General features: G+C 45.7%; 1 protein-coding gene across 1 annotated transcript; it reads right to left on the bottom strand.

Annotated features, from left to right (window-relative positions):
* Window positions 1-10: 10 nt before the first annotated feature.
* IKBKB (inhibitor of nuclear factor kappa B kinase subunit beta) lies at window positions 11-13,159 on the bottom strand. The gene is made up of 21 exons (XM_032997379.2): window positions 12,982-13,159; window positions 12,808-12,902; window positions 11,979-12,096; window positions 11,165-11,234; window positions 8,312-8,400; window positions 7,742-7,831; window positions 7,250-7,374; window positions 6,804-6,911; window positions 6,355-6,484; window positions 5,699-5,893; window positions 5,333-5,447; window positions 4,873-4,996; window positions 4,486-4,637; window positions 4,312-4,373; window positions 3,666-3,775; window positions 3,356-3,405; window positions 2,712-2,811; window positions 2,353-2,500; window positions 2,007-2,134; window positions 1,188-1,278; window positions 11-635 (listed from the first exon to the last, which is right to left on the bottom strand). Exons 1-21 carry the CDS (start codon window positions 13,084-13,086, stop codon window positions 567-569), a joined length of 2,274 nt encoding a protein of 757 aa, XP_032853270.2. The 5' UTR covers window positions 13,087-13,159; the 3' UTR covers window positions 11-566.
* Between the last annotated feature and the right edge of the window lie 1,956 nt (window positions 13,160-15,115).

The following is a 15,115-nucleotide window of genomic DNA, read 5'->3' as shown; positions in this document are numbered from 1 at the left end:
ACCGTGAAAGCAGCTTTTTCATTAAAATGTTATTGAGGGTATCAAAAAGAGCAAACGAGAAGTTTACATGTTTTAGATAATTTCGTTCCCATAGAGGAAACAAGTATTGGGTAAGTAAGTACAACCGTTACACTTAAGGAAAAAAAAGTGCAAATCGGCAAAGTTAAGAAATTACGTTCACAGTTCAAGTATACTCGGAAGGTGACATCTACTAGTGACTGTGCAGGCTGATTGTCTGCGTTGTCCGTTGTTCATCAGAAAGCCTGAAAGGCAGCAAAAAAACCCCAGGTGATACCTAAGGGAAAATACATCAGGACAGAGAATAAGAACAGCTGCTGTCTTATGGCATGACTAAGAACTTTTCCCAAGCATTTAGAACAGACATTTCCTACTGTATCATTGTGAAAAAAGTGTCCGAGAGATGGATACTAAAAGCTAGGCCACGTGTATCACAGAAGCAGTAGGTGACAGTAGAAGGAGGCACTTGAACTTCCCTTCTCAGAGGGAGCAGCTTCTCACAGTTGCCTTCCTGAAGTAGCATGTCTTCAGAGAAAACCGAAGTGATTTTACATCTGGGTTTGTTCTGGACTGTTTGTTTCTTCTACCTGAAGCTGCAGCCAGCTCCAGTCTAGAGCCTAAAGAATAAACAGTTAGAACTACAAAGTTCAACACTAGCTCACAGCTGAGATTTCTCCAGATTAAAGAGGGAGCGATTTAAAAGATTTAAAAATTTTACTGTGAACAAGCTGGTCAATATAGTTTTGTGATTTAACCACACAACTGCTGTTAAAGGAAACCCTTAAGCTACTTATTTTCTCTAGTATTTTACTTTCTTTTCAATATTCCACACCACTAAATAAGCATCCCTACACACCAATGTACTGCCACAGCAAGACCATCCCAATTTTAAGAGTGCAATTTTGCAATGTTTTTGTACAGCAGCCAAGCACCTTCCCCCCTCTGCCTCATTATTCAGCACAACTGAAGGCCCCAGCGCCCGGCTCCCATTCTCAGCAAGCGGGGAATGGGTCGGTGAGCGCTTTCTATCTCCCACAATTCCTACTCTCTCCTTGTCCAAAACAGTAACATGCAGATTTCTATTATTGCTTACTGGTGGCAATGTTACACAAAAGCTTGAAGCCATGAACTCCCCCAGTGCATCTATAGAAGAATATCAAATATGTTACCATGAAGCTCTGCTCCTGATCCTTCATTGTGTCATGCATCACATTTTCTAGTTGGCTACAGAGTTTCTGCGATTCCAGCAGTAGCTCCTCACTGAAAGGGACAATTATCACACACGTTATTTTCCATGACAGTTTTGCTGAAAGAGATGCTGCTTCTACCTTTAAGAAGTATTTCTGGCAGGTATGCTGCAGAGCACTGAAGAATATTAAACCTTTACCAGTCAACTCATAAGCTCGTAATTCATACTGCAACTGGGAAAATTTGTGGCATCCCCGGATTTACTGGGACAGGGGAAAGGAAGCATGTTCCAAGTTTGGAGTTGGGTTCTTATTATTTGGAGTCACTGTTGCTGGAGAAAAAGTGGCAGAACTAAACTAAAGGCTTAAGCAACATACAAGTAAATAAACCAAGGTCTGTCATTCCAACTGCTGACCCAGTTCATTTAAGCAAGCCAGAACTGCAGGTGCTTGGTTAAGCAGTCTCTCCTTTATGATATTGCTCAGCTACCATCACTTTACATGACCATGCTCCAACAGTTCCTGTTGGCAGTGTAAAGTAAGCCCGACCATTCCAGATAAAACAAACCCTTTGTTATTGAGGCAAGGGGAAGTAAAGCTATACATTATGCCCAGTTTTTCAGACGGGAGATTCACAAGCCCCTTGAAGTCCAGTTACTAGATAAAAAAGACTGCTGACAACAGAAGCTGAACACCAAGTGTAAAATGTGAGAAAGCCTGGGTGTTGTTACTTCACAAAGCAGAAGCCCCAGCTTTGTAGTGCTGGCATTAGCAGCTACAGAACTCCAGAGTTTGCCTCACCTTTTCCTGACAGGTTCTGATAAATTGTAGGTTCCAGAAGGGACCTGCAGTAGCATCTGACCAGGACTACCAAGACGTGATGTGTTCATGCTCTCTGGACTGCCAGTAACAGGACCGCGTACTTTACTCTGAAGAAAACACAGAAGATTCAGGTTGCAATGATTTCCACCCATTTCCATCAGCCAGGAGTACGAGAGGGCTTGGAACTTGGCTTTAATACTAATTCAAAGTAACAGAGAAAAGAACCACAGGACTTCCCAAATTTACTATTAATTATTTCAGTAACAAGTGTTACAAAGCGTTACAAAGAATATTTTCAGGTTAAACTAGTTTTTATTTTACTTACACAAGCAATTTTCAGCAAGTTCCACAGTTCTTTCTGTCGTTTCTCCTGAAGCCTAACAACTGTTTCTTCATCTTCGTTCATCAGATTCATCACTTTCTCCACTCTGGGGAACAATTCCAGTGCCTTCTGCTTGCAAACTACAGTTTTACTATTAAACAAAAACAAACAAACGAAAAAATAATTAGATAACACATGGGCAACTGCAGTAGGGGAACACTGCTCAAGTTTCTTATTTCCTGTAACATTCTAGATTTCATTATCTGTGTGTGCTGGTGGTTAAGCCTCCAAAACAAAACCTTTTGCTGAAAGAGAAAATGTTCTCTCTGAACCCTCGTAAAAGCTTACTCTACAAAGCTCACCTGAGCTGAGCATAAATGACTCTGACTTTTTTTTCAAAGGTCTGGATTGCCTGCAGGAGCAGTCGCACTATTTCTTGGCTGTCACCACTTGTCCTCTGATCTGGAATGAGAGTCAGACTATTACACAAAAAGGTACACTTAGAGGAAATAGTGAGAAGATTCTTAGTGGCTTGTTTCCACTGCTTCTTCAATCCTGAAACATCCGAAGTCCAAGGCATGCAAGTTTGAGCGGGATGAATTGCACAGGATTTTAGCCACTTTTTTCAAAATTACACAAATTGAAAAGCAGAGTTGGTAGGGTGGGTCTAATGCCTTGGGGCGGCATAGATGCTCAAAGGAACAACTGTGTCCTTTCATCCTTCCTACACAGAAACAGCAGCGTATGTTTGCAGCAACAGCTTGCTCTGAAAAGAGCTCCGGAGGAGTTTCAGGCTCAGAAGGTGCTAAGAAAGCGAGGCTGGCCTCGTTTAAAATTGACTCCCTGACTCCCTTCTCAAAAAAAAGGCAAGTCCAGTAGAGTCCATGTGCAGCTAGCATATGGGCAGGCCTAGAATTCAGATAAAGTTCTCTCAGTGCTCATTACTCCATCGCCAAAGTTACCATCCACACAAAGCAGGCTGACCTCGAGCTAAAATGTCTTTTACCTCTTGGCTTCTCTCTCAATCTCCGGTACAGCTCTCTGGCTTGTTCTTCTCTAGAAGAAAAAGGCACAGAACACAAAGGACTTCTCTAGAACCTAAATTATGAACAAGTAGTTCAAGAACTCAAATCTTTTCTGTACACTAGACTGAAATAGACCAATGACAGGTTAAGAGTCAAAAACTGTCTTTTAGTGTCAAAATCCTCCCAGACCCCCATAATCTGGGCTGAAGAGATAGCACTTTCATTGTCTTGCAGTTAATAATCTTATCTAGCAATACTCCTGCATATGAAGTTCAGGGTAGCTCAACTCACAAATCCTCCAATGTTCCTCCTTGTTTACGACCTAGTGGGCTTCTCTGCAGATCCACAATGTCTGTCTGCAGGGCCATCATCCTCTTCACTAGCTGATCCACATCATCCTCCTGAAAGCAGAGCAGAACATAAGCAATGGGACAGTCTCATACCAAGAGACACCACCACTCACACTGGCTCTTCCTTTCTCATCCACATTTCTAAACACATCGGCAAGATGCAAACAGCAGTCTTGGACAAATATAAATGAGAATATGAATAATTTCAATTCAAGGAAATTAGCTTAGTGCTCTGGGATAAAACAACTTCCAAGAATTTTTTTGATCAAAAATTCAGCCTGTGACAAACAACCATTGCACAGTCAGACTTTGTAGCAAATGTACTGCTAGTTCCCAGGCCTTCATGCTTTCTTTCCCTTGGCTATTACAGATGTCTTCTCTCATACTATCCCTCACCGCTTTTCCCCTTTTCCCTCAGCACACAACCCCATCCACTCCTGGCACCCTAGATTCTGCTTTTCACTTGAACTCATTCAGATGCAGAAGTTGCTTCTTGTTAGACAGACATCCTGCCCTCTGCCTCCTTCCAGTAGAGGAGGACCAAGCTTCTTTTTCTTTAGGATAAGCAGTTAGATTTAGAAACATACCCGCCCACAAAGTTCCACAGCTTGCTCCATCTCTCTCCAGGCAAACAGCAGCTTCTCAGAAGCTACAGGAATGAAGAAAGAGTGAGTGCTTTTTTGAGGTTCATACAGGAAAAGGTAGATACCTTGTGAGGATAAGAGGCATAGAGAGACCTGTTTGTCAGATGCTATACTCACTAATTCCAAATTCAATCTGCTCTTTATACTTCTCTAGATCGATTTGGATGCTTGTTTTAAAGAAGTCCAGCTTTGCTTTCAGCTGCTGGGAAAGAGAGGCCATAGAATTCTTCATCTTTGAGAGCGTACTGTTGTAACGCAACAGATTCATCCTGCATGGACAAGAAGGAGGTCCTGTTACCCACCCAAAGTAAAAACACAGACTTCCACTTTTATCAAAAGCAGGTATTTCAGAGTGTAGCAGTGAGCACAAAAGCAGTTCTGTCAGAGGACAGAACTCTCTGCTTTTTATTAATCGTTAATGGCTCCACTCATGTGCTGTCCTGTTCTCGTCCCTTCCCTTTCACCAGAGAGCAAAGGCAGAGATAACAGAAACTGCCCCTGTACATGGCTGCTCGTTGTCCCTGCTGAAGCCGGTTACAGTCCTCTTTCAGCATCCGAATCGTGTGCCAGATCTGACCCCACACTCTCCGCAACTGGAAAAAGTGAAGATTCTTCTTTGGATCCTGAACTGGAAACAGAGCAAGGAGTTGGGGGGAAATGTGTGTATCAGCATGAAGCCTAAAGGTAGAGTTATCACATGACAAAACAGACCAAAACATCACTCCTTTGAGGGGCATGTTACCTCTTGCAAAGCCTATAGTTGGCTAACCCCTGTGCAGCTTCCCCAATATAACAAAATCGAACACTTCTCTCCCTCAGTTACTTTGCCAGTTCATTTTACTGCTTCTTCACTCCCAATAAGCAAAAGCTCTCTCTATTCTCTGCACATGATACAGACCACAGAACACAGGCAGCCCTCTCGATGCAGCCAACCTCTCACATTCATGCTAGAGAAAGTCCTTACGGATGCAGTCAACGCTTTCTGGATGAGGACGCAAGGCAACCTGAGCATCATAGGCAACTTTCTGGTTATCGAAGAGGAAGAGGAGGTCTGTGTCTACAGCTGCAGTATCATTCATCTGCAGAAGACAAAAGACTCAGCTAGGTTCTCTCAGAAAAAGCAAGCCTCAGTAACACCATGAACAGAATGTTCCCCCTCAGCCACTGAGACTGAACACCAAATGCAATGGGGTGCCTATTCGGCAAGGGCTGTTAGGTCTGTGTGGCTACTATGACAAAAGCCTGCCAGGACAGCAGGGAGAGCTATGCACCCTAAGTGAGAAGCAGTGCCTGTCGACTCACTCCAGAGCAAGAGAGTATCCAGACTCACCTTGCTATCAGCTATATGTTTAGCGGCCAACTTCTGAGAAAACAATGCAAGTCCAGCTTCCTGCAGCAGTTCCTGGTCCTGTTCTGGGATTCCTGTATCTGACTGGATCCTGGCCTTCACACTCTGCAGAGTCTCCTCCTCTGTCACAGGGTAGGTGTGTACAGTTCCCGTAACCATGTTCAAAACATGAAGCAACTACGAGAAAAGTAGTGGGACATGAGAAGGGCTGAAGATACATTGGTCATGTTTGAGCAGAGATCCCAGGACTGAGACACTGGCCACCAATAAACTGTCTGAGGCACTTGCAGGGCTCAGGAAGTCACCTGATAGCTACTTCATAACACTACACCAAAGCCCTTGTCCTCCATCAACTAGAAGAGAGGACACATGGCAATTAAACAGCTTCAGCTGCAAAATGCTCTAACAGAATATGGAACCAAGCTCACACAGAAGCTATTTGCTACTCCCAACAAGCTCAGGGAGTATCTGTCCTCAAATAATCAAGAAAGCATCTGTCACTGACTGCCAGGAGACACCTAAATGAGCTTCTGTGCTGCTCCTCCTCCTAGGTCTATCACCCAAGCTTCTTCTCTCATGGGCTAACAAACAACTACTCTCTGGAAAACTTTTCAGGGTAATACAAACCCATTACTCACCTTCAAGTTCAAAATGTCATCCAAAGCTTTGAAACACCCATTGGGTCCATATGTAGGATCTGTACCTCTCTGCCGTGGGTGCCACATTAACATGAGTTGCAGCCATTTCTCCAGCCTCCCAGCCAAAACACTGAAGGACCAAAACAAGAAGGGGACCAGAAGAGGCAAAAGCACATTTGCAGTCACTATATGGCCCAGTCTCTGCAGGAGGACTTACAAACAACTCCCCTCCCCTTCTTCCCCGCCCCCCCCCCCCCCATCACAATTGTAGTGTTTAGAAGACACAGAGACTCACAACTACACAAGTCTGACAAGGGACACGAGCATTGTTCGTGTCATGCACTCAATTTATTCACAGGTTAACATAGTAAGGCCTATATTATAAACCTGGTCCTTTTACAGAAGAAACAGTTTATCCCCACGTGGCATTACAGATTTCTAGTCCTTACCTGTTTAGATTGTTTGGGCAGGGTAAACTGCTAGAAAATTTGACTTCTCCGGATAAGTCTTCTGAAACGACAATATCCAGCTCACTCTTCTGTCGCACTTTTGTATGCCTAATGAATTCAAGCGAGTACAATGGTGAAATGATCACCTGCCTTCCCCAGCCTGCATGTTAGTAGGCTCTCAAAGCTACTCTTGATGGATGCAATAGATGCCGCTTTGGTTTCTGCTACCTGCCCTGCAGGAGTCAGTCCTGATCCAAAAGAGCAAGCATCAGGAACTCTGAACTTGCTCACGTAAGTCAGACTCCTGTGAAGGGAGTCAGTTGCCGTAAGGGCAAGAAATACAGGAATACTACCCCTAAGAATCAAGGGACCACACTTGTACTTCCTGTAAATGGGACAGTTGCATTGCATGTGCTCTTCTTATCACCTGGCCCCAGCTCACTCACCACTGCACTGGCTGCCAGTTGGGTAGGAAGGGTCGGAAGCCTGTAATGCACTCAAAGGCCAGTGTGCCAAAGCTCCAGTAATCCACCGTCACTGTGTATTTCTGCTGTTCCAGCAGCTCTGGAGCCTGAGACAGTTTACACATACGTGAGATAAAGCCATCCATCTCTTAGCCCTCTCTATCCCTTAAGAGCTCATTAACATTTGTACAACAGATTAAAGACAGTGCTAAACGCTCTGCCTCTCATGAGCTTGGAGACCCTCTGACAGCGAGCAGCAGAAATTATCGGCAGTCCTGCTTCTTATAGCAGACATAGCTAGCAGACACTGTAAAACCCAGTGTCAGAAAAAAAAAAAAAAAAAAAAGCCACCTTTGCTAGCTGCAGGACCCCCCAAACACACACCATACCAGGAAAAGTACTTCATCCCAGCCCAAAGCCTGATAACAGTTAACTCTATTCCACTGCAAAGTGGTAGCTGCATTCCTTCCTTACCAAGTACTGCAGAGTCCCAACAAAGGATGTGCATAGGCTCCCTTGATCCAGCTCCTTAGCATAACCGAGGTCGATGATTTTGTGTATTAACTGAAACACACAACAGAAAATAAGAACACTAGAGAGGTCCTGTTAAAAGCACACTATACAGCAGAGAAAGAAAAGGTTCAGCTCCCCAAAGGTACGCAGGAAAGGTGCCAACAAAGAGATGGAAGCAGAAATGGGAGGCTCCTGTAGATTCCTAAAATCACAAAGTATGTAAAGTTGTCATTGGCTTGATACACTCAAGATCTGGAGACATTACTGCTAATCAGATCTTTGGTCAATCGGTACAGTTTGGTTATTTCCTTATTAGTGGAAAGTCAAAATGGCAGGTGTTACTAGAAGTCTAACACGACCTTTCATCTCAGCTGCACACAGAATACTGTTCATCTGACACTCAGTACTGAGCTAGCTGTCATCCTAGGTTGAGTGTTCTTGCAGAGGGACAACTGTAACTGCAGGAAGCACACGCATGCTCCTCTTACACTTACTTGTCTATGCAGGCAGAGATACCTGGTTCCTGCTTACCCTTTGCTCTCCTTGCTGCAGCACAATGTTCTCTGGTTTCAAGTCTCTGTGGATGATCCTGTTCTCATGAAGGTACCTGAGAGCTGAAGCTGAGACACAGAAAAAGCTCCTTGTAAGAGTGTAACTAACAGTACCTAGCATGAGTCCAGTACGGATTCATTTCTACCTAGCATAAGCATGGCTTTTGGGTCAGATCTTGTACAATCAAACATACAATGAAACACCAAGTGCAAAAGCAAGAGTTGGCATCAAACACTTTCAGACACAAACAGTTTGCTCTCTGCGTCTCCCCTCACGCCCTTCTTGTAAACTGGAATTACGTTCCCTAGCTTCCAGTCAGCAGGGACCTCCCTAGACTCCTGAGACCTTTGGTACAGATGATCAAGAGGGGTCCTGCCATAACATCTGCTAGCTCCTTCAGTACTCTGGGGTGAATCCCACTGGGGCCCGTGGACTTAGGAACATTCAGCTGATACAGCTGGTCCCTTACAATTTCAGTGTCCACAAATGGAAAGTCACTGCTTCCATACTCACGGTCCTCTGACTCAGGGGACCGGACAGCCCAACGTCTGTAAGTATTATTAAAAGCTAAGGCAAAAAAAGCATTGAATGCCTCCGCTTTTTCTTCATCCCTATTAGTCAGGTGACAACCTTCAACAAGTGTTTTCTTTAGACCTCTCCTCTTGCTATTAACAGATTTTAAAAAGCCTTTCTTGACGTCTGACACAACACCAGCCAGTTTGAACTCTAATTGAGCTTTGGCTTTTCATGTCTTCTCCCTGCATATATGAACCACGGCTCCGTAATCTTCCTGCAAATACTGACCTTGCTTCCAGAGATCACAGGTTTTTTTTCTCCTCTTGAGCTCTATGAGGAGTTACCTGCTCAGCCAAGCTGGTCTTCTCCCCTGCTTGCTTGACTTATGACACAATGGAATCGCCCGCTCCTATGCTTCTAAAAGGTGGTTCTTAAAAACTGACCAGCACTCATGGACTCCTAAGCTCACAAAAGCAGATTCCCAGTGTACCCCGCTAAATATAGCTCCCTGAATAGCTTGAAGTTTGCTATCTTGAAGTCCAGGGGGAAGCAACCCTGCTGTCCTTTTTTTCTTATTACACTAAAAATGTTAAACTCAACCATTGCACGATCACTGTGGCCAAGACAGCCACCTACCATCACATCTCCCACAAGTCCTTCTCTATTCACAGGCAAGTCACATAGCAAGTCTAGGAGGGCATCTTTCCTAGTTGGCTGGGTACTTGTGACAGGAAGTTATCGCCCACAGACTTCAAAAATTTCCAAGACCTGCTCATCACAGCAGTATGATAATCCCAGCTGATGTCTGGGAAGGTGAAATCTCCCGTAAGGATGAGGGCTACCAATCCAGAAATTTCTAATTGCCTATAGAATAAGTCATCAGTGTTAACATCCTGGCTGGGTGATTGAGTGGCTATACTCAGCTTTTCTTTACTTATCTGTTTCTTCAACAGTACTAACCTAGAATCCAAAATCTGCTCTGCCAATCATTTTGTTCTGTTCTGTCCATAAGGTGTTTTTCTCTCCATTTCTCCTGCAAAATTCTTCATAGGAAATTATAATGCAACATACTTTTTCTGCTCAGAACCAGTGAGACTCTACAACTGGCAGACTAATGAATTCCATCTATACTAGAAAGCCAAAAATCTCATCTTAAGAATACACAAAGGCAGAATAAGTGCCCTCTATTTTCTTCCACTTGCTCAAGGTAATACCTTACTATATCTCCCCTCATGTGGATAGAAAGTAATATCATGATGCTAGAAAAAACACAACTTAGCAGCATTTCCAGTTTGTGCTTTTCGGCCGTGACTCAGGCCTGAGCCAAAGGAACTCACTTTTCTGTTCTCTGAGACTTCATGTCCCTTCTGACAGAGCTGCATTCCCAGAGCAAGCTCTCTTGGTTCAACGCAAAATGACCCAGCTAGACTTTCATGAGTTATCAACAATATAACCCTAGAAAGACCAACTATGCATGCACTGTAAGCAACCCACAGAACAAGTTACATCAATAGTTGAAAATATTTGTCAGCTACAGTTCAGATCATACAACTGAAAATTTGGGTCTGCCCCTCTTCCCATACACGCACAAGCCTGTGAACACAAGCTTCATTCTAAAGATGATCTGCCATTGTCTCCAGTCAGCACTCAGTATCATTTCCTGGTCACTAAGGAGTACAACGATGAGGTGGCAGAACACAAATCCTCTGGGAACACAAAGGATGGGAGATAATGCCTAACAGCCACACCTGCAGTAACGACAAACGCACATTTATTCTCTTGCCACAAGCTCACTTTCTAAGCATACATACGCCCCTAAATCATTTCCTCAGCTGCAACTCCTTAAGATCACAACACAGCTTGACCAAAAAACTCCACCCTAAAAGTCTCTAGACAGCACTTGGCAATCTTTGCACCAGAACTGTCTAAAATTCCACACAGTGGTTACCCAAATGCTAATGGAAATCCACTGATCACACACACTCTGAAGTCCTGATAATCAGCTGTTAAGCTGAGGGTGAAGACTGACGTGCAACATAAACCAGAGTCACTTTGCAAGCGTTCAGCTATTCAGAACCTTCCAGGAAATCTCGAGCGGCATTTTTGCTGGGCAATAAAAATCCATCTCTCCCTTTTCAAGAATAAAAATCAAAGGCTGGCTCTTCCACATGGACAGCAGGACAGGAAACAAATATACTCTTCAAAGGTCAGTCTAAGATGGAGTCATTAAGATCGCTGCTGCATATCCTTCCTAGTGGATTCAGCACTGAAAGGGTTTCCATAGTTCAGACAACTAAAGGTACTGCTACCACTTACCAATATCAGATAACAAGATGAGAATAGCCTCTTCCCGCAAGCCACAGCAATTCTCCAGCTGATTCAGGTACTGCAAGAAAATGACATAGTATCTAGTCTTTCCCTCCTGTATCCTGAGTGAGGCTCACAATCCCACAGACTCTCATGGATACAAGAAGTTCCAGTAACAGCAATGAAATTCTCTAGAGGCACAAAACTCCATGGGATTGTGACCTCCGGTGGCAGCAATTATGGCTTCAGGCCTTGGTTTAACTCCAGGAGAGGAGAAAAGAGCAGGTGAAAGAAGTCAGTGTCATCCCCATTCTCTTCCTTCTACTTGCTCCATCCTTCATAGCCAGTTCCCCTGGACCTGGCAGTATCAGCTCAAATCTCAGTTCTAAACTTTGGGTTTTATCTGTGGGCAGATTACAGAAAAGGATATAAAAACAGTAAGATCAGAATTAACGTGTTATCTTTTCCTATGACAGATAGGAGTTAAGCACTTTCAGGAAGGGTATAGCCCACAGATGTACCCTACCCTACAACGGTCCTGGCCCTACTCACATCCTGTTGCACATCCTTCACATGCCCTCATTCTCTACGTGCAAACTCCTCGCAGTGTCACTTGCAGACACACAAATATGAAAAGTTTCAGAAAATACTTAAGTCTTCAAAAGCTGAAAATATTATCAAGGACTAACCCATCAAAACCTGTTGGTGCCAAGGCAAGAATTAGGAACCATCAGGATGTGAAAACACTGGTTTTACAGAGAAACATTAATGGAAACTCCAGGATCAGCTGAAAAGCCCTTGGTCAGTATCCCACAGACCTCACCTTGCGGAGGTCTCCGCCTTGGCAGTACTCCATGGCCAGCAATGGCAAGTCATTTGGTGCAAGCTTCTGCATCCCTTCAGGGACATCACGGGCAGCCACCACATTGGGATGGTTCAGTCTGAGGGGTGTACATGAGGGAAATATACATGATGAGCGGAACCAGAGTAACACTTGAAAGATGACTGTTCTGCAACAGCTGTGCAGTTTCACATGCTCATCACGCAAAACCCTACAAGGACATTAATCCTTTCAGAAACTGAACTAGTGAAATCTAAACGTCTGCAACTCATCCATCCTTCACAGACCTAGACTCATCCCCACTCCTTGCATTTCATGGGCAGTCAGTCCATTCCTTCAACGCACATGCACAGCAGGTCTGTTGAGGAGCTACGGGCATGTGCCTTGTGAAGGAATGGGACGCAGTCTGTCGCCACCCTCCAGAAAAGACCCAAACTGCGATTAGCCCATTGCATCCTACAAAATCAATCCAACGCCCCAGAAAACAACCCAGTACAGACATTAAGCCAGGTGAAAGAACTGCTACGTAGCACAACTGCTGTAACGCTGAAGGCACTAGCAGAAGCGCCGGAACATGAAGTTCAAGACCCAAGACTGACGAAACACGACGCGAGGCTGCCTTTAGCGTGTGGCGGGTCAGGCGCCCTCCCGGAAGAGGCGGCAAGAGGCCGACAGCCGCTCCCACCATCTACCTCAGCGCAGCCGTTAGATCCGCGCTCGAAGGCCGCCCCCGCTCGCGCGCCCCGAGGGGCACTGACGCAGCCCCGCCTCGCGGGCACTCCGCGCGGCGCGGCGGGCCGGCCCGCCTCACCTCTTCATGATCTGTATCTCCAGCGCCCAGCGGTCGCGGTTGCGCGGGCTCAGCTCCTGCCGGCACTGCTTGATGGCCACCTGCTCGCCGGTCTCCTGCGGACACAGCACGGGCTCGGTGAGCTGGGGCCGCCGGCCGGGCCGGGCCGGGCCGGGCCGGGCAGCCGCCGCCTACCTTGTTGTGCCAGCGAATGACGTTGCCGAAGCCGCCGGTGCCGAGGCGCTCCTTCATCTCCCAGGGGCCGCAGGTCTGCGCCTGCAGGGCCGGCGGCCGGCTCATGGCGGGGCCGCCGCGCTTCGGCTCTGCGGGTCCTGGGCCGCGTCTGCCGGCGCTTCCGGCTCCGGCGCGGGCGCCCGCCCGCCCGCCCTTAAAGGAGCCGCGCTGCCCGGGCGCGGGGCAGGAGCTCCCGGTCCTGCGGCCGAGCCCGCTCCGCCGCAGAGCGGCGGCGTCGCGATCGCGACGGCCGCCCTCCTTCCTGGAGTAAGGGACTCGGGCTAAGAGGAGAGTAGAGCTCGTGGGCTACTTCAGGAAAACAGCGGAGCTGCCGCCTCCTTCCCACAACTTCTTTAAAATCTACTAAACGTACTGAAACGTACTATTTGTCTCGGTTCCCCGCCTCGCCACAGCACTATTTTGTGCATTACATCGGGTTCAGCTATTGCTGCCTCCAGGGCTGGCTGACGTTAAGGACTTCAATGCCGCTGCAAAGAGGCACAACAGCAGCGGGAGGGCAGTGCACGGCTAGACCGGCACAGCCAGTTGCATGCACTGACCCTGCAAAGGCTACCAGGCACAGAGGTGTCCCCGTTGGGGGGTGCGGACCAGCTGTAGGATGTCATGATGACACTTCATCATTAACAGTAAACAGTCCTGACAAAATTCTATCCTGAGACAGGATCAGCTTAGAGGTAAGGCAGTAGATGGTGCTTGAGAGAGGAGTCACTATTATTGCTGGTGTTCTTAAAATATGTTAAGCACTACAGATGGCGTGGACACCACACTCTCTAGACAGCTGTAGTTGTCCTTAAGTTGTGAAAAGCCAGGAAATAATGACTTATGAAATCTTCCTCCAGGGCCATTTATTTGTTAGCAACTTTAAACTAGAAATCCAGTAGCAAATAGCTGTTATCTTTAAAAATAATGTAAATTAGCCCCTACTCACTCAGCAGTGTCCAATCATCTTTTTCTCAACAACTGGGAGTCCCTTCTGGAAACAAACGCAGCTGCCCTTAAATCCCATTTATGGCAGTAATGTTACCACCAGCACCGTGACTCTCAGAGAAATACACGTGATAATCTCGACGTAGATTTCCACAGAGAGAGGAGATAAACAGAGTAACCAGTGTTATCTTTTTTGCCAATATGCAAAATAACCGCTGCCACGCTTCCCAACTGAGGACTCTATGCAGCTACTTCCTAAAGATGTAGGTTCCTAACACACCCTTTCTTATATCTGTGCTTACACTAAATTGTATTATCAGGAACCTGATTTCTAGTGAATCAGTTCCTAAAAGTTAGGACACATCCATTACTGTAACAATTGCATCACTGAGTTTTCATAACACAGCCCCAAGACTGATCATTCAGATTTGTCTGCCACACTTTGATAATCTAGTATCTCATCACCACACCCTGGTGAGTAGATCTTAATTTTCCAGGATGGACAATATCAGCAAACATTTAACTCTTTAGTCCTCATCATGCTATTCCTTATTTCTATGTAAGGATCCTTAGTAGTTTTGCTCATTGTCCCCACTTAACTTTAGAGCTCCTCTGACCATTTCTTCTCCCAGTAGCACTGTTCGTGGCATGCTTTGCTCCACATTACAGGTCAGGGTCTCTCTGCCAGAGATTCTCACTGGATGCCATTCAGAGCACAGCACACTACACGCTTGCTTGAAACAGGAGTTTCTCAGTACTAGGACTAATTCTACAGATTGCAGTCCTCTGGTCATGTTAGAAATAATACACCTGTGCAATACACCCCTTCGCACTCCTAGAAGCACGATGGGATGGTTCATCATAAGGCATACATACTACTCTCACTGTCACTGAAGCTTAAGGTATTCGATGGCAAAAAATTGTTTTGAAGACTGCTGTCTGACTGGAAGAGAGAACAAACCAAACTGGCCGTAAAATCCCAGTAAAATTGGGGTATAAAATAAAAAAATAATTTTTATAAAAATAAAATTCCCAAGCATGCCCCACTCACTTCAGCAAGCAACCTTTCCTCCTGTCCTGCACAGACTCACTCCTTAATTCTTTGGACACAAGCCACCCTGTCCTGAACCATCCCCAGATCCTCTGG

The sequence above is a fragment of the Tyto alba genome, unplaced genomic scaffold (assembly GCF_018691265.1).
Source record: "Tyto alba isolate M040663 unplaced genomic scaffold, T.alba_DEE_v4.0 Super-Scaffold_34, whole genome shotgun sequence".
In the NCBI taxonomy this organism is placed as follows: domain Eukaryota; kingdom Metazoa; phylum Chordata; class Aves; order Strigiformes; family Tytonidae; genus Tyto; species Tyto alba.
The sequence above is the reverse complement of the archived record's forward strand: the minus strand, read 5'-3'. Positions and strand labels throughout refer to the sequence as shown.

Excerpts from the sequence above, each read along its gene's own strand:
- IKBKB (XM_032997379.2), bottom strand. The coding sequence starts at position 13,086 with ATGAGCCGGCCGCCGGCCCTGCAGGCGCAGACCTGCGGCCCCTGGGAG. Across the intron at positions 5,894-6,354 it reads ATGACATTTTGAACTTGAAG|TTGCTTCATGTTTTGAACAT; the intron begins GTGAGTAATGGG and ends CTTTTCTCGTAG. Across the intron at positions 636-1,187 it reads ATCAGGAGCAGAGCTTCATG|GCTCTAGACTGGAGCTGGCT; the intron begins GTAACATATTTG and ends TTTATTCTTTAG.